The sequence below is a fragment of the Pseudoliparis swirei genome, chromosome 17 (genome assembly GCF_029220125.1).
Source record: "Pseudoliparis swirei isolate HS2019 ecotype Mariana Trench chromosome 17, NWPU_hadal_v1, whole genome shotgun sequence".
Lineage (NCBI taxonomy): Eukaryota > Metazoa > Chordata > Actinopteri > Perciformes > Liparidae > Pseudoliparis > Pseudoliparis swirei.
This window is the reverse complement of record NC_079404.1, coordinates 20,451,950-20,474,448: the sequence shown is the minus strand read 5'-3', so window position 1 is coordinate 20,474,448 and position 22,499 is coordinate 20,451,950. Positions and strand designations below refer to the sequence as shown.

The following is a 22,499-nucleotide window of genomic DNA, read 5'->3' as shown; positions in this document are numbered from 1 at the left end:
GGTCACCATGTGTGTCTGTCAGTGACTAAGCGCCACAAAGCTCATCTGAAGAGGCTGGACCGGAGATGGACGTTGGGGGGTGTCATCAGCCGGCAGCAAAGCCGAGGTGATTTTAGGCAGACGCTGCATCACCTCCCTCTCTTCCTTTGTTATTGTCCTACTTATTGTCTCTTTGTCCCACGGGCCATCTCCTCCCTCTCCTCCTGCACACATTGGTTCAGTCTTTCACTTTGTGTTGTCTTCCAAGCGAATGCATTTATCGTGAGCCGCGATCCACCACTAACCAACCACTAACTGACGCTAACACGAAAGAGGTGAAATCATCAACTTTATATGCAGTAATTATTGAGGCTAAGCTCAAATTGTGTTTCAAAATTACTCCTTGTAAGCATTTTTGATATAATTAAACACTCTGTGCCAAAACCAATCTTTCCAGAATCACGGAAAAAACAACGACCCACTCCTCTGAAAGGAGTTACGTAATAGACTCTGGAATGCCTTATGCTGCATTTTAGAGCCATATTTTGCTTTTTATATGAGCAAATGAAAGTGAGCGGATCATTTTTGTTTGAATGAATGCATGTTCATTTACAGATAAATGAAGACCTTTGCTCATCTCTCACTTTTTTAGCAAGACATTGTCAATCACAAACTTGCACATGTTCTTCTTATCATGGTCACGGTGCTTTCCCCCCCCCCCCACTCGAGATACATCTGGATCGCTGACAGTGGAGTGACTCAGGATAAGCTATCGAGTTCAGCCCAAACGTAACTCTTGGCAGCGGACGCCGCTCTCTGGAGCGGAGAGAGTTGTTTCCACCCCACGACTGAAATCCTGCATTTTTTTCCTTCTTTTTTTCTAAAAGAGATATTTTGCTGACTCCACAAGAATATTTTATTACACTGATGCAGTCGATGCATGTTGTGGTTCACATTACATCTGATTCAGAGTTTCCCTTCGTTTGCTCTGCTGGATGTTGTTTGAAGGAGGTTTGGTGAGAGGAAAACGGTTCACCGGCCCCGACACAAAGAGGCCGGAAGAACCAGGCAAGAGGAAAATAAAGCGTACAGAAATATCTCTACCCGTGGTGCTTACTCTAGTTTTTGCAACTACAGGGATATACAATCCCACACCCATTTAGCTCTTACATGACTTAGGAAATGGGTGGAGAAAAGGAAAATGGAATAATTTGTTACCAGAAGGTTGCTTCCTGTTTACCAACTGAGAGGACAGCATATAGAGGGCTTTTTTCCCCCGTGCCCTTCTCCTTTTTAAAGACACCTCTTCTCCCGGCGCTGTCTGTATTTACAAAGGAATTGCTTTAATGACAGGAAATTATGTCTTTGCTTTGCCCCTTGGCCTCATGGGAATGCATAAATCAGCATGAAGCCTCTGCTCTAACCCTATGTGGAAATGGGGGGAGATAAGGTGAACACATATTCTTTAGGTGTTACGACTGATTTGACCTCAGTTGATTCTTTTGCTATGCAACTTATGTATAACAAAACAATCTTCAGAGAAATACATACTGCGGCGATGGAAAATCTGTTTTCCAAATTCAAGAAAAATTGAAGTTATGTCGTTATTCGCTGCATTATAAAGTTGTTTGTTTCATAAAAACAGTCCCAGACCAATCTTGTGTGACAAAGAACATTTAAACACACACACACACATACTCGCACATCTGGCAGCTGAACCCACTGCCAGAAAGCAGAACAGTTCCAGTCTGAAATATAGAAACGGATACACCCCTCTCTCAGTATCACATTGCAAAGTTGGTGCCAATGAATCACAAGATAGTCTATCTTATATTTGTTAACCCTTATATTAATATTATATCAATAATATTATATAAATGTCTATTGTTGTTATTGTAATTTTAGTTATTTTTATTGTATAGCTTCTAGGATGTTTTAATTTGTGATGTAAAGCGTCTTTGAGTACTTTGAAAAGTGATATAAATTTAATGCATTATTATTATTATTATTATTAATATTAGTATTATTAGAAAGGATTTATAAAATATAGACTTATTTTCTGAGGATTCTTTTGTTTTCTTAGCTCTCTTAGTTGTAATTTTCCGCTCTTGCTTTGGCAGAAGAGAAGTACGTAACAGTGCAGCCCTACGCCAGTGAGGGCAAGGATGAAATAGCTTTTGAGAAAGGAGTAACTGTGGAGGTGCTTCAGAAGAACTTGGAAGGCTGGTGGTTCATCAGGTACGCCTCGGCTCACTTGCTTCAGACATGGTTACGTCTATCATTTGAAAAAAAGATCATTTTGTCTTCTAAATTACTTTACAGGTACCAAGATAAGGAGGGCTGGGCTCCAGCCTCTTACCTGAAGAAGATGAAGGATGATCTTTCTCCCCGCAAGAAGACGGTGTCTGGACCTGTGGAGATCATTGGAAACATCATGGAGATCAGTAACCTGCTGAACAAGAAAGCCTTGAGTGAGAAGGACGTACAGATTGAAGGAGTCCCGGAGAGCTCCCAAGTGGCCAAGAAGGAGATCAGTCTTCCAATTCCGTGTGCGGACTCCAGCCCTGTTAATAGTCCACAGGATGGAAAAAGTAAAGCAGATCCTTCCTCACCGGCAGTGGCCCGCATCGCTCCTCACCGGGTGGAAATTGGTAAGAGATGTCACTGTGAATGTTTGAAAGTCTGTAACATTAAGTCACGTTTACATTTTCATTTTTTTTACGTCATTCTTCATTAATGTCTATTCTCAAACGCAACCAAACAATCATGTTTTTTTCCTCTCTGTGATTGTTTCACAGGTTCCCCGGTTCTCAGGCAAAGACCTCCTCCTCGAAGAGATGCAACCCTGGTAAGAGCGATATATTTTCCCACAAATGTATTGGTAAAGAATATGGATACTTCTTCTACCGCTGTTTATTGCTTGGTGTTCATAGAAAGGAAAAATCCTGCACATTGCCATTATTCGGAGAATTGATTGCTAAAAGATCACGACTTAATTAGAAGTGTTTTGGCATAAAAAGGTTGTTTTGCTGTAAATTGTTGAAACATCTATAAAATATGTTATTTGAAAAAATAATGAATCGGATCAGATCGGTCTTTGAGAGAGGCTAAAAGTTCATAACTACAGACATCAACAACATCTACAGTTTTTCAAGAAGTCTGGAGACCGGTCTGAATCCGATCTTTTTAAAGTAAAATCTTAGTCTGAAAATATAGATGATGAATGTAGTGGAGAAAGAAAATACAATATGTTAACTACTAATTACAGCTTGAAACGGCACTACTCAAATCAATAAAAATATCTTAAAACTGGACTTTCTTTTGTGCGAAGGGATTTCAGTTGCCCTCCCCACCAGAGGCCCCTACAGTGGAAGCCGAATATTATACCATTGCAGATTTCCAGTCCTGTATATCTGACGGTATCACTTTTAATGGAGGACAGAAAGCAGAGGTAAGCACTCTTTTTCAAAGTATAATTCAGTAACAAGAACATTTTAAATGTCGGCACCAACCATATATCTTGCTATAAAACATTTATTAATCTTCGCTCAATACAAATTCTGCCTTCTCTAAGAGAAATTGTCATATAAATGCTTAAAATTGCCATCATACGAAGGCTAAAATATATTTGTAAACATATTTTAGGTCATTGAAAAGAACTCTGGTGGCTGGTGGTACGTCCACATCGGAGAGAAGGAGGGCTGGGCTCCCTGCTCCTACATTGACAAACGTAAGAAGCCCAACCTGAATCGTAGAACCAGCACTCTTTGCCGCCCAAAAATTCCTCCTCCAGCTCCGCCTGTCAAAAAACAAGACTCAGTGGAGACTGCACCTCCCAGCAGCCCCGGGTCTGACGCTCCAGAGTCCCCTGTGTCTGCTGGAAGGCCTGTGTATGAGGAGCCAGAATATGATGTTCCTGCCATTGGTGATCTGGACATGGAGTCTGAGTTTGAGTTTCTGAGGGGAGAAAGTTCCTTGCTGGATGTTAAAAATGAAGACACTTCTTCCGAGAAGGGATCCCACCAGTTCTCCAAGCCTTCTCCGGCTTCGTCGCTCCACAGTGCCTCCTTCAAGACGTGTGACTCGTTTGAAGATGGCCACGAGGCAGGAGAGGCCGAGGGAGAGGGAGAGTGTATCTATGAGAATGACGGCTTCCGGCCCTTCAGGGAGACGCCAGAGCGCCAGAGCAGCAGGGACTCAAATTCCTCCAAGACAAGTGTCTTGTCAGAAACTGGCAAGACCGCAAACCCGACATCAGGTGGATGGAGACCTGCAGGTAACAAGCTCAAGATGGACTTGAATGGGAGCCCGTTTTCAACCAAAGCTGAAGAGGCATCCAGTCCTAAGTCTCCTTCCACTGAGTCGACTCCAGATTTGTCCGGAAGTAAGAAAGACCACGAGGAAAGCAAGGCATCCTGTTCCATCAAATCCTGCACGAAACCAAAGCCAGTGGTGAGGCCTAAACCACATCTCGCCAAAGCATCCAGTGCAGAGAAGATGGACATCAGCACCTTGAGAAGACAGCTGCGGCCAACAGGGCAGCTGAAGAATGGCACCAAAGCCAAAGGTGAGGACTCTGAGACGGCTTCAGTCGTCTCCTCCGAAGACTCCTTCTCTTCTCAGAGCACGTCGGATCTCTCCTCCATCTATTCCAAAGGCAGCCGGGGAGACTCTGACCTGGAAGGCAGCAGCCTCTATCGAACCACAGATCCATATGAGAAAGTCCAAGAGTCTGAGCTCAGCTTCCCCGCCGGTGTGGAGGTGGAAGTGCTGGAGAAGCAGGAGAGCGGCTGGTGGTATATCCGCTGGGGAGACACGGAGGGTTGGGCTCCCACTTACTTCCTGGAGCCCGCCAGGCAACGAGATGACACGGCAGGGTCTGAATCTGATGGCACCCCGACAAAACCCGGTAGCCTCAGCAAGTCCAACAGTCTGGAGAAGAATGAACAAAGGGTACAGGCGTTGAACAACATCAACCAAAGCCTCAAGAAGGTCACCCCACCCATCCCCTCCAAGCCTCCAGGTGGCCTCTCCAAACCCATCGGCTTGTTCGGTTCACGGAAACAGAATAGCGCCAAACAGCAGCAGGTTGTGAGACCTCAGTCTGTCTTCATATCGGCCCCGATCAGGGACGGGTCAAGCCCCGTTGGCTCTTTAAGGAGAAACGAGTCCCTCAACTCAACGGACCACCCTCGCGCCAGCCCCACGGTGCGCCGCAACGCCTCCTTCGGCACCGTGCCACGCAGCCTGCCGCCAAACAACATAGGACTGCCCAACAGGAACAGATCCGGTTCCGGTAGCTCGGAATCGCTCGGCCTCAGCTCTCAGAGGAATGCCCTCCCTGTGTCCACAGTCAAGCCCAAGCCCCACATCATCCACAACAACCTCAAAGAGGTGTACGTCTCGATAGCAGATTACCATGGTGACGAGGAGACCATGGGATTTCCCGAGGGGACGAGTCTGGAGGTCCTGGACCGAAACCCCAACGGATGGTGGTACTGCAAGATTATGGATAGTGGCAGACCAAGGAAAGGATGGGTTCCCTCAAATTACCTTGAGAAAAAGCACTAGCACTCACGTGGAGCTTGCAGAACTCTGAAAATGCATGGAAAGACTATTAACAGATTTATTTTGTGAAAAAAGCCAAAGACATTAAGTAAGGATTGAAATCTTACCCGGTACCTTTGCCAAAGCGAACAGCCAGATCCAATTGTGACTTTGAAATGAAGTACATCTGGTAAAATGAGTCTACATTAAAAAAGTGCCTGAGACGTCGCATTAGGAGCAATATATTGAGACTTAGTGACGCAGCCAAAGAGAACACCCGAGAGAGGAATAATGCTTTAATGATATTCTTCAGATGTTGCCTTTAACTTGAAATAAGATCTAATTGTGTGTCCTCGAACCTTTTTCTGTAAGTTTATAATGTAATCTTTTTTAAACTTTTGAAGCATTTAAAGCTTACTGCATGTTTGAAATGATTCATTATACCGACAATGCCTTGAGCTCTTGAAGTTAAATCTTTTTCTCCTCCTTTTCATAAAGAAAATCTCAATTGTTGCCAAAGCTGCTTTGTGTCCGTCCCACCATGGTGCTTGTCTGTTTGCATGTTTAAAAAAAAAAATCTCTTTATCCTGTACGTGACCGTTATGTGATATATTTTATCCATTTAATTGTGTAATATTGTCCTTCCGAAACTATTTGTGAGCATCTCTGATTATCACAGTTTTTTTCCTACACTTATATGTAAAAACAATCGCTTATGATCTTCCGTAAAAAATATTTTGGGGTTTCATTTCATTGTCCGAGATTAAATCTTAACGTCAGTGGAAAAATTATTTATTCATTACTTAAGAATCATATGTTACTTGTTTTATTATTATTGTATGGAATTTACTGATAAATACCATTTCACAACTGCTTAAACATTTCTAAGAACTGCTCTATTAATTATGATTACAGTTTGAATTTCTGCTGGGCAGTAAATTTGACATTACTCTTCAGCTGCAGCAGATGCTCACTTTTGTTTCATGTTAACTATGTGACCAGTGATGATAACTGAAGTGCCAAAAGAATGAATTTAATAAATGCACTTTTGAACATTAGTACTCTCTTTTTTTAAACTATTCATCCCACACACCTGGTTTGGTCCTCTGTTACAGTGTTTCCTAACCCTTTCTGACATGTACTCCCACAGCCCTGTCACATCCACTCAAGTACCCCTTTGTTAACACCACCCAAGTCCAAAAATTATCCAATTAATGCCAGATGTTATTTAACAATATTCATAAAAAGAGACATTGTTGAGTTCATTGATATGGTTTCATGTTGTTGAATTAATAATGTTCGGGATGCTTTTGTACTACTCGTGGCAAATGCTGGACGTTTTATCTCTACGTGAATATATCACATTAAAAGCATATCCTTGTGCATTACAATAAATCTACACAGTTAACTAAATTAAATTCACGCTCCCGGTGGTATAATTGACGATGAAATCACAATGGCCCAGTTTAACTGGGATCCAACGTGGAATATTCTCCCTCACTTTCTCTCACCTCTTAAGTTTCTGTTATCAATACCCCCAAAATAGTATGTTTTTATTTAATTTCTGTTAGTACTGAGACGTATATTATCTCTGTATTTTCTCTTATTAGTTGATATAAACAGAAAAACGATTACATCTCAGGGGGAAAAAACGACAGAAACGTATTTAAATCATCTTTTTCAGTCCAATTAAAGGCACATTTAGCAAAGTCAGCATGTACCATGTACATGTATTGCTAATAATTAAAAAGGTCTTTGTGGAAATATCAGAAATGCCCTCTTCTGGAGGGGAGCGTCAGGTTTGATTGGCAGTAGCCGGCAGGTACGTTTACTGGTAAAAGTGCTGCAGCTGCAGCTAATGAACTAATTAGCCCATGAACTGTGAGCAGCTGATTTCTCATGATTAATCGTTGTTTGGTGGTTTCATTGTAGCCCCACGAAACCAATATCTACATATTTTCTGATATTTTCTACTCAGAGAACACAGGACAAGTGATTTACAGAGCAAATCCGAAGGCCTACGCTGTAGCAGAACAACAAATCAAGAAACGCTATTTAATTTGACTTTATTGCCCCACATGTGGTGTTTTGTGTGTTCATATGAATAATCATCTGGTGGACTAATTGCAAGTTAATGTGGCGTATAATATATCATGAAAACATCACAGGCCATAATCAGGTTTCTCAGTTTTGTTGCATTAGAAGCTTTCATTTAGCAATAAGGAGAAGAGCTACGTTTTAAATGTGTTTATATCCAGAATAAACTTGCATCTGCATATGCAACAAAGATGGATGCTGTTATGCACATACATCAAGTCACACTTGGTTGCCTGGTGTGTCTTCCATTGTTTTCCCATACCAGTGGGCCAACTAGTGATGCAATTCCCTTTAATGTCCCTCCTCTTGCAGCTTCTGCTTCAGGAGAATCTGCACATGTGACTTTGGATTCGATGGCTTTCATTGTGTGGTCACAGGGCTCTGAACTTAGCATCAACTGACAAACCAAAAGTATAAGTTCCCAGCGGAGAGTTGTGACACATAATATTGTCACCTTGAGCTATAATGAGAAAAAACAAATCCAAACACCGATGCCGTTTCGCACTGTCAGACACTACACATTTTTGATATATTTGATGTGGTGCCTGAAATATAATAAGATTTACAGCCTACAGGAATTGTATGTGAAATATGTCCATCCCGCTGGCCGCTTCCTGCATTGGGATCTCATACGACACTCACTGGATCGGAACTAAGCGATGGATCCCTGTTGATCATCTTTATACCATGTGTGTCTGCTGGCTGTGTGTCCGTCATTACTTTCTTGTTGTACTCATGTGTAGTTCATCGCAACTCATAAAACACAGGCATTCAAGAGAACGAAAAAATATAATGCAAACATTTTGCAGAAAAGAGACCCCCCAGGAGGCTTACAACGTGGTCCGAACTCAGATTGCAATGTATCGAGTGTGGAAGTTCATTCTTGATCTTTAGTTCTGGGGGGGAAAAACTACAGTAAGTCGCCTTTAAAGCCCCATAATGGAGTTTTTCCCTTTTAGCGCCCCCTTCAGTTTTGGAGGTATTTAACGTTTACTTCAGTGTCGTAAATACCCAGTTACGATAGATATTGATGACCAGACGAAGTCAGAAACCAAGAAATGATGTCAACCGATAAGGTAAGAATATTCAAAGATTTTACATAAATATGACTGCATAGTTTTATTCATTGTGATATCGGAGATGAATGCTAACATAACCAAAAGAATGACAACATTTAGTTGAGATGAAATACCGATCGCGTTTTCAGCCTATATACGTTGTTTTCTAAATCTTTGAATGTGGAGTACGTGTGATCGAGTACAATATTGTTGACGACATCAAAAAGCTACATATTCATAATTTACATTGGAACGTGTAATTCATTACAAGAGACTTCACTTGCTTCGCCCTTATACTGTAGCTGCGAGCGTGGAGTGGCACTATATGACATTATGTAATCACTGCCAGAAAGCAGGTCGAAGTCCATCCGCCCCGGATCGGGCGGCTCCAGAATCCTACATAGCGGAGTTATTTCCCCACAGACCCCCGATGGCAATAGCGGAGGCGCAAATCGCCTCCGCTAAATAAGCTGTTATTTTAAGGTACAATTGTTGCATAATGTTACTTTAAGTCAAAAGGGTTTTAACACATTTATATTAATATTATTTATATGAATGCAAAGTCAGGGTTCGACGTTAACACCAAGTTTCCTCGTGTCTGATTGAAATCGCAGCTACCGCGAGAAACTGAGTGTGACGCAAGCGATGGCAAAACAATCATTCTGATTGCTTTGTTTGCTCTTGGAATTTAGTGCAAATAAATATAAGTCTCTTCGGCTTCCTAAGTCTGAAGGTTTTTCTCCATTTAGTTTTCCCCAACACCTTTAAAATAAAATGAAACGTGTTGACTGCCTTGAAAAAACCTCTTCCCAGTTTATTGTCATGAATAAATCATTGCTGATGGTTATGTCTTTGAGGGTTTCTCTGTAAGGTGCTGCAGCTGCGTCTGGCCTCTGGAGGGCAGCAGCACTCAGCCTCCGATGACCGAGCAAAGCAGCACCGTAACCTTCAACTCTGTCTTCATCAACACTGATCAGATGATGTAGGGTTGAGATCCCCTTTGCGCCATGAACAAAGTTGTATTTCGAAATATAATCGCACTTCTCGACGGTCCGTCCCATCGACGCCGCAAATTTCACAAAAAGAAAAGATTTGACATCACGCTGCATAGCAAACGCTCAAAGCCTGGAGGAACAAACTCAACGTCTGATGTCTAGTTGGAATTCAAAATCGATGGCCTCGCGGCTTTGTCGGAACACCAATGTGATACCTTAATGGACGGCATGTGTGTTCGACCGTACGGCCGTCGAGAAGAGATACCGCGACGCAGCTCAAACAAAGTCCGCCAAGCCCTTAAGCCGGCAGCCAGGTTCACCGAGAGGTCTGAGTGGAAAGTCTGTGTGTACGCAGACACAAGTAAGATATACCGTATTCGCGTCACTGTCACAGATCCTGGCTGCGTATTACCCTCGCACCTTCGAGAACGCTTGGCCGTGAACGGCGGCCACCGCTGCCTGTTTCATCTCCAGGCGTCGTGGGTTGTGTTGCTGCCAATTGGAGTGCAGCATGAAACAGCGCTGCATTAGAGGCCAAGCCTGCAGGGTCGTAAATATCGGATGATGTCCACTCTGGCCTGGTCTGCATACCACAACTCCAAACAGTTTATCTGTGAGTTATAGCTGTTTACTAAAAGCCCTTGCCTTTGTTATTCATATAGTATATGGTCGAGTACACGACTGCGGCGGGTAGTTTGTTCTCTAACTTTTGTCTACTTTGAATTTTCTTGCACGAGACATTACCTCAACCATTTGTTTGTTGCACGCTTTGGGAAAACATAATGGCACTTTTGCTCTTTCATTTCCAATCTTTTGTGACGGATTGACTTGTTTCCCGCTGTGCAAATCAACATAGTAAGGAATAGCTGTGAAATGGAAATGGTCAGTTTTATACACTACCGTTCAAAAGTTTGGGGTCACTTAGAAATGTCTTTATTTTTCAAAGAAAAGCACTGTTTTTTCAATAAAGATAACATTAATCAAAAATACACTCTATACATTGTTAATGTGGTAAATGACTATTCTAGGTGGAAGTGTCTGGTTTCTAATGAAATATCTCCAGAGGTGTATAGAGGCCCATTTCCATCAACTATCACTCCAGTGTTCTAATGGTACATTGTGTTTGCTAATCGCCTTAGAAGACTAATATCTGATGAGAAAACCCTTGTGCAATTATGTTAGCACAGCTGAAAACAGTTATGCTGGTGATATAAGCTATACAACTGGCCTTCCTTTGAGCTTGAAGTTTGAAGAACAAAATTAATACTTCAAATATTAATCATTATTTCTAACCTTGTCAATGTCTTGACTATATTTTCTATGAAATGTTCAATTCATTTGATAAATAAAAGTGAGTTTTCATGGAAGACACAAAATTGTCTGGATGACCCCGAACTTTTGAACGGTAGTGTACATTTTCTATTGCAACTCGAGTCAAATGCATGAACTGATGTAGGTGATATAGGCTTTTCTCTTGTACATACAGTTGTATGAGGTCAAAATGTGAAAGATAAATACAAAATAAAGCCAGCGATTCAGACTTTAAACTTTATTTATCAAACTTAACATAATGAAACCACCGGAAGAATGTTTTTCAACAACTAATATAAATTCCAAGCCAAGAAACCAAAGTTATGAGCAGATTTTCTTGTTCCAAAATGCACAGTATACTCGCTGGCTTTGTTTTGTTTGGACAGCGAACATTTGGTCACATTTGAAAAACTACGTATGCCTGCTTCACGAAAACACAAATCCAAGATATAATTTAAATATGCACAGGTAGGACAAACTAGCCTAACAATGAATATTTTTCACCAACTATTTGATAACTAATGCCACCTTTTATACAATTTATTCCCTTTAATAGCAAAATTCAGTTGCCTATATGGTCTTTAAGGAAAAGTTTGACATCTTAGAAAACACGCTTTTTTTGTTTTCTGGTGAAGAATGAGATGCAATGATTCATACGACTCTCATACTGGCCACAGATAGAATCCAGTTAGCTTCTCATAAAGACTGAACACTGCATCTATCTGGATCAATATATGGATTCAGTGATCCAATATCATCAATGCAAAGTGAAAACATCAATATAATTATCTCCGAGATACGCCTTTATCTAGACATTCCTTATGGCACATCTGGGTCACCGATTTCTATTGAAGCGCACCTCTTTCCTTCAGAGCACAGTAATACAATTGTCAAATCAAATTTATTTGCTTTTTTGTGAGTTGCTATCAATGTTACTGATTGTGTTAAATGGCTGTATGATATGGTGTCATATCGATTGCAGGCCGCCTGAATTGGATCAAATCACAATTGCATCGTGTCATTGTCCAAAGACATAACGGATCGAGATGATTTACACCCCTATTTCAAAGACACTAGCACAGCTAGCGTGCACGAACTGACAAGTTATAACTGTTTGAAGACTCCAGCGGTTCCGCGGCGTGAGCTTTAGAGCTGCTGGTTGGCACATCTTTTACTGTTGGATAGAATCTGGTGAGCTGTTTCCCAGTTTGCAGTCTTTAAATGAGCCGACTGGGAGCTTTTTAATTGAGCAGGCAACGGTGCTAATGGTGCTAACAACGCTAATAGTGCTAACGGCGCTAACAGTGCAACCAATGGCAACAGTCCTGACAGGAGTAACGGGGTTTTAAGTCAAAGTTGTGGCTCATGCCGAAATTTCAAATGCACTTAAGGTATCAAAAGTTAAAGCAGTGGTGGTGTGAGACCGGCGTCAAATTAAGTCCGCTGCAGGTTATTTATTTTTTATTTTGGTTTTATTTTGTTGTGAGTGCTGTATTGGTTTGTGTAGATATTAATGTGTACGGATGGGTGTAGGTAAACTGTGTAGAGACTGTGTAGATGTATAAATGAAAGGAAACTGAGAGCCATACAAGGGGAGGGATGGGGAAAAGTTTGTGTAATGTGTTTTTTGTGTGTGGCTTTTGTTGTTGTTGTTGTTTTTTCTCCTTGTTTTCATCTTATGTTAAAAAAAAACCCCCATCATCCTTGTGTGGTGATTTCTACAAGGTTATACATTTGTACATTTTCTTTTTGTAAAATAATATTTTCAGCATAACAAAATGTAAATGCTATTTCACTACAAATATTTAGAATTTATTTTTTTTGTTAAGAAAAAAAAAATCTTAAAAAAAAAAAAAGCAGTCCCTTTAAAATTATAATATTACATTGAACATTGCAATTTTTTATCAGCCAAATGTCAAAATTACAACATTTCTCCTGAAGAGTACAAAGTAGCGTCATTTTGAATTATATTATAGAAAACACACATACCTCATCGGGTACAGTTCTTGAGTAGAAATACTTGGTAGTGCGTACTGTTATACGATAGTAGCCTACTAGAGCGTGGTATAGATATTATCATCTAACTCTCCTAGAAAGTAAATAATCGATTTCCCAAAATGTCAAACTATTCCGATAAATTAAAACCAGCTTGACAGATCCACAGAGCATTTCAGATGGAGTAAGGTTTATAATCTATAATATGCAACAATAAAGTAAACACTATTCTTACTTCTTGGAAAACTATAGCCCTACGCACTAAACAAACTGTGATCATTATTGATAGTAGTATTGACAAAATAAATACAAATGATCATGTACAGTTAATATTACACTCATCTATATTATTTTTCTATCAGAAATCTTCCACAAATGTTTAATTTCTGTTAGGTCATATTTGGTCAGGAAGAAAAACTAAAACAGGTAGAAATGTAAAAGGTTGAGCATCTCTCAAGCACAACAAACTTCCAGTATTATGCAACGCAGTGACAGAAGGGACACGGCGACATTCAAACATTTCATCTTTAGCAGTGAATTAATTCACACGCTGATATTAAGCACAGTAAAATCTTCGTATTTGTAGGTTGTGTAGTTAAACCCGCTCACATCAGAGACATTACGACCACCAAAGAATGACTATAAGATAAATGTGAACCTCCCGGATTTTGCAGCGAGGAGCCGAACGGACCAAAAGTGTATCCAGACTTCTCTTTTCAAAGGCACACAAGAAAACACGACTCAAATATTGTACAACATAACTGCTAATTTTCCAGCACAACGGCAAAAATAACAAGCTTCAACACCTTGAAAAAACCAAAACAAATCAGCACTGACTAATAACACAGAGTAATGTTTCAGCGAGGCCAAGATAACACCTGAAAATAGCTTGGAATTCAAAGCGGCGCATAACGCACGAGCTTAGTCGAGTGAGAATGTCCTTGGAGTTTGCTTTTACAGAAGAAGAGCAGCACTCAGAAACTGATATGCAAAATGAACGTCTCACCGTGTCCCCCGACAGCCCGCTACATCCTCGCCACTGACGGCGCTCAAGTGATTTCCACTTGAAGACACATTGTGCTGAAATCCACAGAAAGCAAATGTTCATGTTTAATTTCTATGTACACGAAAGAGAAGTGAGCAACCTGAAGTCAGCCCGGCCGTCTGCGACTTATAGCGGGATTTCATGGGTTTTCCTGCAACGACGAAGAAGAGATTTCTTCATCATCCCATCAGGATTCTACAAATACTTCTGCCCACCGATGTTTATTTGAATGACTTTTGTCCGATGGCAGCATCCGACTCATTGCGGCCGCCGAGAAGCACGACATGCAACTCATGCAAGTCCCCCACACACAGGCGTTCATACAAACCTGTGATGATGTATGGAGTGAGCACACATTGTCAATGTGCACCTTCCTCCCCTCGTCTTCATCCCAAACATACAACATCCTCCCTCGCTCCATCTTCCCTGATTTACATCCTCATTTGACCTCCGGCGTGTCCTTCTATGGTGACAACACTCACCTTTTTTTTTTTACCCGTTGCACAATCTAACCCCCGCCTGAATTTTCAACAGGTAGTAAGACAACCGACAAAAACAATGTGTTCATGCATTATTTACCCTTTAGGTTTAGACATTGCATTGTGTTTAATTGCAGGAGGAGTATTTTAAAAGATGGCTTATTTTAAACGTATTGCAAAAATATATATATATTTTTTTACTTATTCCTTTCTGGCCCTCTGGAAGCATTCACGAAATGTCAAATAAAACTTATCTCGCAGAATTGACTCAGTTTTTGACCCAATTGCATGGCAAAATATGCGGAGGAGCAGCTGGTGGAACCACGTATGTCCTCTCCTTGTTTCTTCTGCACTTCTGAAGATGACCTCATTGCTTGGTCCTTACTGTGAGACGCCATAGGCAGGAACTGTGAGATTTACAAGGTTGTGTATTAGCCATAACATTGAAATAATGTTTTAATGCTGATTTTTTAAAAGTCCTGTTGGAGAGTACCTGAGCAAGAATGCACACGCAAACAAGTGGGGATTCCACTTGTGCTGCATCCATCTATACAAAAGTCTGACATGGCTTTGAAAACCTGGAGCTGAACCTGACGAGGCGAAACACATTGTCTTCCCGCGAGCCTACGTGCTCCGGTAGGTCTTGATGATATCTTTGATTGTCCTCCTGCAGATGGGGCAGCATGCGTTGGCCATCTTCTTGAGTTTGAGGCCGCAGGCGTAGCAGAGACACATGTGTCCACAGGCGTAGAGGACGGTGTCCACCTCGTTCTCGTAGCAAATGGTGCATTCGTCGCTCCACGAGCCCGAGTAGGACGGGAAGGTCGGGGACTCCGGGTGGCTGGAGAAGGGAGAGTTCGGCGTCGTACCTTGAGGTGACGAGAGGGAACACATTAGAGATGCGTGAGTGAGTGGAATCTTACGAAATATTGGAGGAAGGCTTCCAGGTAGTTCAGGCAGATAACTGTAACGCTCACATGTGACACGTATGTCCAGTGCACCTTTTTTATTTAACCCTCCGATTCCCTTTGGGGTCAATTTGACCCCATTCAATGTTTGACGTCTCTAAAAAAATTAACATTTTTTTTTTTGCTTCATATTTCATGACTTCCTACTTTATTGGGGACAACTGGGAAAACATAAAATTCACATGATGATATGTTTTCAATGTCCTGAACACAACTTGTACGCATCGGTGTTCTTTGGGGTCAATTTGACCCCCAGGCGGTTTTTCACTGTGTAAAACAAATAAGAACTAGAACGTTTGACACAGTAAGCGCATACTTCGCATTTCACAATATTGGGCATTGAATTATGAACATTTTGGCATTAGTTGCATGCCAATTGGATAAAAATTGACCGCGCTATGGTAAAAAGAAGATTTTGACCTTGCCATGACCTTGACCTTTGACCCGATCGATCCCAAAATCTATTCAGATGGTCCCTGGATAATAACCAACCATCCCACCAAATTTAATGCGATTCGGTTTAATACTTTTTGTTATTGAGTACACATACAAATAAATAAATAAATACACGGCGATCAAAACATAACCTTCCGTGTTTTCAATGCGAAGGTAAATATCAACTTTTTTATTTATTTAAAGGGCTATTTAGGTAGTCAACAAACAAACATAAAGTACCTCACACTTAAACTTGGGAAACAATATTAATTCTAATCATTTTCTGGAGGTTTTAATTGCTGGGGTCAAAAAGGGTAAAAGATGTTAGTAAATCTGAAGGTAACGGGAGGGTTAAGCTGTTAATCCCATTCCTCGTGTTTCCTCTGCTAATGGAGCTTCTTTTGCAGACATTATCTGCCAAGAGTTCTCCTGTAGTGCTGCAGCTTAGAACAGGAGGGAAGTGTGGGCTCACCGCTTTTAAAAATGACTCTCACATCTGTTTTATTATTCTGCTGCATGATTGCATTATCATCAATTCCGTAAACAAAGAAAAAAAAACAGCCATAAACACCTGGACAGAAATGCCCATGGGGGGGGGGACTAACGTAATAGAGAGAGGGCTAAACTGGAACATTTGGGACGAACCTGTGGAGGAGGAAAAGACTGTGTAGTAGCTGGAGTTGAGGCTTGAATTGAGGTTGATGTTCAAGGGTGCGTTGAGGTCGGGTTCAGAGTCGCCGCCGCCGAGCATCGTGGGGTTGTTGGGTGTGCAGGACGGGGAGCTGGGGACCGACGCGCCTCGTACATCCGGATGCGGCGATGAGCCTAAAAGGTACAGAAGAGACATCTGGGTCACAACAAAGATCGAGCAACGAACAGATAATCCACGAAAGTAAGCGTCCAAAAGAGCCAAATGCAATGCTTTCATTGCTGGGATTTAAATATTTCCATCTTTCACACCCCGAGGAGTTATTCAGAGCTGACAATTAGCAAATGGGGGTGAGCGAATATCTTGTTGCAGCTCTGATGCCGTCTGTCACTCACGCTCACACTCACGCATACATTAAATCTCCTAAATTACCAAGCAGATGACTTGTGAGGCCACAGCTTCTGTGTGTGGGTGTGTGTTAGTGAGTCATGAGTCGGACCACCCCCCCCCCCCCTTTCCTCCATGAGCCCATGATCCCTCTGGGTAGGGTACAAAATGCTTTCACAGACGATCTGTTGTCTGTTCCGTGTGATCCGTCCCCATCCTCTCCCCCATACCCACCGGCTCTGGCATCGGTTCTCAAATTGGCAGACAAATTCTGATCCCGTCTGTCTGGCAGGCGCACACTATTGTTGTTTATACATTGTCCTTCAACTGACCATCGCCGATATATTGCTACCCTGTCGGGCCTCCCACTCACTCGGCACCAACGTCCTTCCACGTGTCAAATGATCTAATATTGGTTGTTTACATCCTACCAGACGCCACCATTTAATCATCCAAACTTTCCTACAATGACAGTGTTGAGCAGAGGAACAACTAAAAGAACAACAGATGGTGAGAAATTGCTGAAATTGCTGAAATACTGTTCCATTTAAATAGGAAAAAGACATTTATGTGGTGTGTTTGTGAGCAGAAAAATGCATACACTTAGTTGCATAACTCTCGCTACGTGCTCCGATCCACGACTCTGAACTCGTGCATTTTCTTTGAACCACTCCAACCACTGGAGTCTCAGTTTTAGCCCACGTAAACAAACCGCAGCAGCGTTTTAGTCATGCAACAAACGACTTGCTGCTGAGAAAAAAATCAACAGACGTAGCAAAAAATGCATGAATAAACCTTTCCATAATTAGTGTGCTTTTTAGTTTAGCGCTGAGATCAATGCGTTTGTACCGCTTTGCTGAGATGGGCTTTTGTGAGTGTCATCTATTTATTTATATGATGGTATGTTAGAGTGGATACAGAGATGTGTACGCATCCTGTAGCGTGTACACACACACACACACACACACTGCCTACTTATCGTGATCCATGTGGCAACCCAGCTGTAAGCAAATGTCTTGGTGAACTCTAATAAGCCAGAATGGATAACCTTCATGTCAAGTCATGCACCCTTTCATCTTCTCCTGTATTATGAATGTGTGTAGTATTTGTGCTTGAGCATGTGGTTTCAACACTTTCTTATCAAATAAGAAATGTGTTAGTCAGGTTTTAAGCAATAAAAGATTGTTGTTGGCCACTTGGGGGCAGCAGAAACAAGCTTGTTAACAAACAGTTGCTCATTGCGCAGCGATTCCCAAAGTGTGGGCCGGGGCCCACTGGTGGGCTGCGAAGGTACTGCAGGTGGGCCGCGAGAGGTCATTTACAATAAATAAATAAAATGTTTTCAATTTTCAATTTTGAAAAGTTTGAAATTAATATATAAATATTTATTTGTTTGTTTCGTATCTGCTGTGTGTGTGTGTGTAGGTGTGTCACTCTCCACAAACCTATTTGTAACACTTGTATATATTGTGCAGGGAAGTAGGGAGTTTGACAACATTTTCTTTCTTTTCGTCGTCTGTTTTTGTTAGATAGGGAGTTAGGGAAGAACGGTGTATATTGATTTTATTTTTTGTTTGCTTAGGTTAGTTAGTTTCCTTTTAAAAGTAAGAGGTGTTTTGTTTTTTGTATTTTGGCCTTGTCGGCTCCTGAAGCTGTTCTCCCAGCCCCAAATAAATACAAACAAAAACAAACGCAAAGTTGGATAGTGGTCTCGCTCTTTCCTGTTGCGTCTAAGACCTGGTCGTAACATTAGGGTTGCAAATTTCTGTATTTTACTTAAAACGATTGATAATTGATAAGATACAAAACATACATCTTTTTCTTAGTTTAAGTATTATTTGAACAATTCTAGCGGCACATTAGTTATGTGAAACATTAATTGATGAAGCACAAACAATTTAAACGAACAGATTAATAAAACAATAAGGCTCTCGCTCGAAACGGCTGCTCTTGTCCGCCTGTCGTTATCCAACAAAAGGCGCCGCCAAACAAAACAATGTCAAATGGGGCGCCCTCTTGTAGTATTAAAGTAAATATATATGAGCTCCGGAGAAAATGGTATACAAAACATACATTGTCGGTTAACACATTTTTAATCGGTTAAATTCTGAAGGTCATTTAATCATCCCTAGTTTATGTTTTGATCAGAGTTGTGATTAAAGGCTCGGGTGGGCCGCAGAAGATTTTCAGATTTCAAATTGGGCCGCGGCATTCTGGAGTTTTGGAACCGCTGGCGTACAGTATTGCCAGATGGAGCTCGTGTAGCTCAATGTCGCTACATTTGAGTACGTTGGGTAGCAAAAAAGGGTTTTGAACATTTTGGGAAAACAATATTATGCACACAAAAAAAAGCTAGTCCACTGACTCTTATTATCCACTCATCTTATTATTATTATTTTAGAAATACTTGATTGATATGAGTTGTTATCAATCTTTGTTAGTGCTAACAAAGGACCTACTTACTTCATCATCATGATGCAGATATATGAAGCTTTGAATGTGCATGTAATGTTTGTTTTTTTACGATTTTACATGGGTGTCTGGCAAGGTTCTGATGTGGGCTATTTGTTTTTGTTTTGTATGGGTTTGTGTTGAGTTTGTGTCCACCAAACAAATGAAAATTTAGAATGTTTGCTCTGGAAAATATGTCCCTTAACCCTTGTGTTGCCTTCGGGTCAATTTGACCCGATTCAATGTTTCACCCTCCTGTCGCCTTCGGGTCAATATGACCCGATTCAATGTTTAACCCTCCTGTTACCTTTATATTTACTAACATATTTTACCCTTGAGGTCAATATGACCCCAGCTATTAAAATCTCCAGAAAATTATTAGAATTAATATTGTTTTCCAAGTTTAAGTGTGAGGTACTTTATGTTTGTTTGTTGACTCCCGAAAGAACACCGACATTAAACATTGAATCGGGTCAAATTGACCCGAAGGCGACAGGAGGGTTAAATATTGAATCGGGTCAAAATGACCCGAAGGCAACACAAGGGTTAAGTAGCTAGTTTTGTGTTGTAAAAGCTTTCGGAGATTTTTTCACCCAAATCGACTTTGTGAGCAACGGAATAGAGCGATGGAAGTGAACAAACATATGAAGTTGAGGACTGGAAAACTAGCAATGAGTAAATACACATCCAAACCCTCTGTAGAACTGAAGGGAGATACAGAATCGGGTGATAATTCCCTGTGGGTTTGTAACTCAACGTGACCCCTTTCAAATGTGATCAATTGTTCATTTACAAATATTGATTAAAGCCGCTCGTTTGAGATTGCACCAAAAACCAAAGGTTATTATTGATTCCGAATATCTCACGTGAAATTATCAAGATAACGCGGACAAAATGACCATGCGAGAGCAACAGACTCCCATCTGTTCCACTTCACAGGCTTGATGACAAACTGTCACTTGCCTCGCCGGCTAGATGTTTCCATGGCAACTTGTGGCACGCGGCTTCAGCGAGTGGGTGAGCGGAGACGTCACAAATGCACTCCCCACAGCTGGAGTGGGTAATGACTCGAAGAACGGCGGCGTGCACCAGTGGGGGGGGAGGGGGGGATGATTGGCGGACCGGTGTTGAGGGAACGAACTGTGGGTGGAAAACCCAGCATCTCGGTCCTCTGTGCAATTACATTTTAATAATGCATATGGAGGGCATAATAAGTAGCTTTCACGGACCCCATCCTGAAGCACAATGCTGGCTGCTGGGAGCCCACGCAAGACAGAAATAACCTCCTCAGCTCCGGTCTGACTGACTGCATGAAAGAGAGGAGAAACTGAAATCCAGAAATTCATCACGAGAAATAATTGAAACTAATTCGAACAAACCAGAGTATTTTTAGCATCGGTTTCTCGGAAAACACAGTACATTAACTGTAAAAAGAAAAAAAGGGCTAGAGGGCTAGACGACAACACTGGAAGTCTTGTTTTCAAAGAATTAAGGCGACTGCACACAAATCAAAAGCACTCTTCAGAATGTCACAGTCATTATACTAAGTCCAATAAATGCTGGAGCTCCATCTGGTGAAAAATTGAGAATTTAAAGTCCTTTAAGTGCAGAACTCTTCAAAAACGTGTAAGACATACTTAACTCGGCTTTGCACGTACTGCGGTGAAGCTTATTTAACTGTTCACTGAAGATGTGTGTTAAATGTCCTGGAAAATAAACTTGGAATATCAGAGACTTTTAAAATGTTAGGTGTATATTGCTATTAAAGAAATACAAAATGTGCATAAATAAACATTAAGTTTATCTGAACATCTTCCCACGCAGGCAAACAAACCTTTGACTCAAGCCTTGAGCCGGTGCGGGGTTCATCACATGTACACTGCTGTTCAAAAGTTTGGGGTCACTTAGAAATGTCTTTATTTTTCAAAGAAAAGCACTGTTTTTTCAATAAAGATAACATGAATCAAAAATACACTCTATACATTGTTAATGTGGTAAATGACTATTCTAGGTGGAAACGTCTGGTTTCTAATGGAATATCTCCATAGGTGTATAGAGGCCCATTTCCATCAACTATCACTCCAGTGTTCTAATGGTACATTGTGTTTGCTAATCGCCGTAGAAGACTAATGTCTGATTAGAAAACCCTTGTGCAATTATGTTAGCACAGCTGAAAACAGTTATGCTGGTGATATAAGCTACACAACTGGCCTTCCTTTGAGCTTGAAGTTTGAAGAACAAAATTAATACTTCAAATATTAATCATTATTTCTAACCTTGTCAATGTCTTGACTATATTTTCTATTCAATTTTCAATTCATTTGATAAATAAAAGTGAGTTTTCATGGAAGCCATGAAATTGTCTGGATGACCCCAAACTTTTGAACGGTAGTGTATGTTTAATTTTCCTTTTCAAAATCAAAAGAACCCAGAAATTGTATTGGACCACTGCTTGTCATGAAAACACAATTTTCACCAGGTCTTGAACTCATTCTGCTAATTTTGAGTGAAACTGTGTGCACGCAGTCCCACATCTAGGGATGATTGACTTCAGGTAAATCATTGTGTGAAATCTGCTGGAATCAAACGGCCCTGAGAGAAACTCAACCGATACAAAGTTAACATTCATATGCAAACTGTGAGGGGGTAGAATGTAAATTCCCAAGAGATACGAGTTGATTAAAAACTCAAGGGAACAGCCCAGACAGCTAAGGAGGGGAAAACTATTTCCTGACTCTGCCGAGAGAGAATTCAGCCTCCGAAGGTCATTGAAGGGTCTCAGGCGGCGAGAACGTCGGGATGGAACTTGTGTTCAGATCTAGAGAACATGCTTGAATTCCTCAAGTCAAGCTATGGCTAAACACGAATGCAAATATGAAACCGTTGTATTGTTGTTCTTTCTTTTTTCCAAAAAGGCTCAAATCTGAATGAGTTGCTTTCCCTTGGGGTTGTGGGTTGGGGGTCATCACGCGTTACTCTGAAATCTGCAGTCCTCAAACATAATTACCTTCTCATTGAAAATGCGGAAGGTTATGTTTTGATCGCCGTGTATTTATTTATTTATTTGTACGCGTGTTCCTCGCATCACAAAAAACGTTTTAAA

The 22,499-nt window shown here is 41.1% G+C and overlaps 2 protein-coding genes across 3 annotated transcripts in view; one reads left to right on the top strand and one right to left on the bottom strand.

The window, feature by feature from the left end:
• The window catches only part of LOC130207084 (SH3 and PX domain-containing protein 2A-like), a 56,131-nt gene extending 49,547 nt beyond the window's left edge, over positions 1–6,584 (top strand). The window contains exons 9-14 of one of the 2 annotated variants that reach the window (XM_056435510.1): positions 23–106; positions 2,100–2,217; positions 2,302–2,630; positions 2,778–2,827; positions 3,311–3,430; positions 3,625–6,584. In XM_056435510.1, the coding sequence (XP_056291485.1) occupies positions 23–106; positions 2,100–2,217; positions 2,302–2,630; positions 2,778–2,827; positions 3,311–3,430; positions 3,625–5,550 (2,627 nt within the window). In that variant the 3' untranslated portion in view covers positions 5,551–6,584. The remainder of the gene's footprint in view (positions 1–22; positions 107–2,099; positions 2,218–2,301; positions 2,631–2,777; positions 2,828–3,310; positions 3,431–3,624) is intronic. The other variant, XM_056435511.1, reaches the window with a different exon arrangement.
• A 4,571-nt stretch (positions 6,585–11,155) lies between these two features.
• LOC130207085 (E3 ubiquitin-protein ligase NEURL1-like) overlaps positions 11,156–22,499 on the bottom strand; it is a 37,607-nt gene continuing 26,263 nt past the window's right edge. The window contains exons 5-6 of the mRNA XM_056435512.1: positions 16,555–16,734; positions 11,156–15,375 (exon numbers count right to left, since the gene is read on the bottom strand). Of these exons, the coding sequence (XP_056291487.1) occupies positions 15,131–15,375; positions 16,555–16,734 (425 nt within the window). The 3' untranslated portion in view covers positions 11,156–15,130. The remainder of the gene's footprint in view (positions 15,376–16,554; positions 16,735–22,499) is intronic.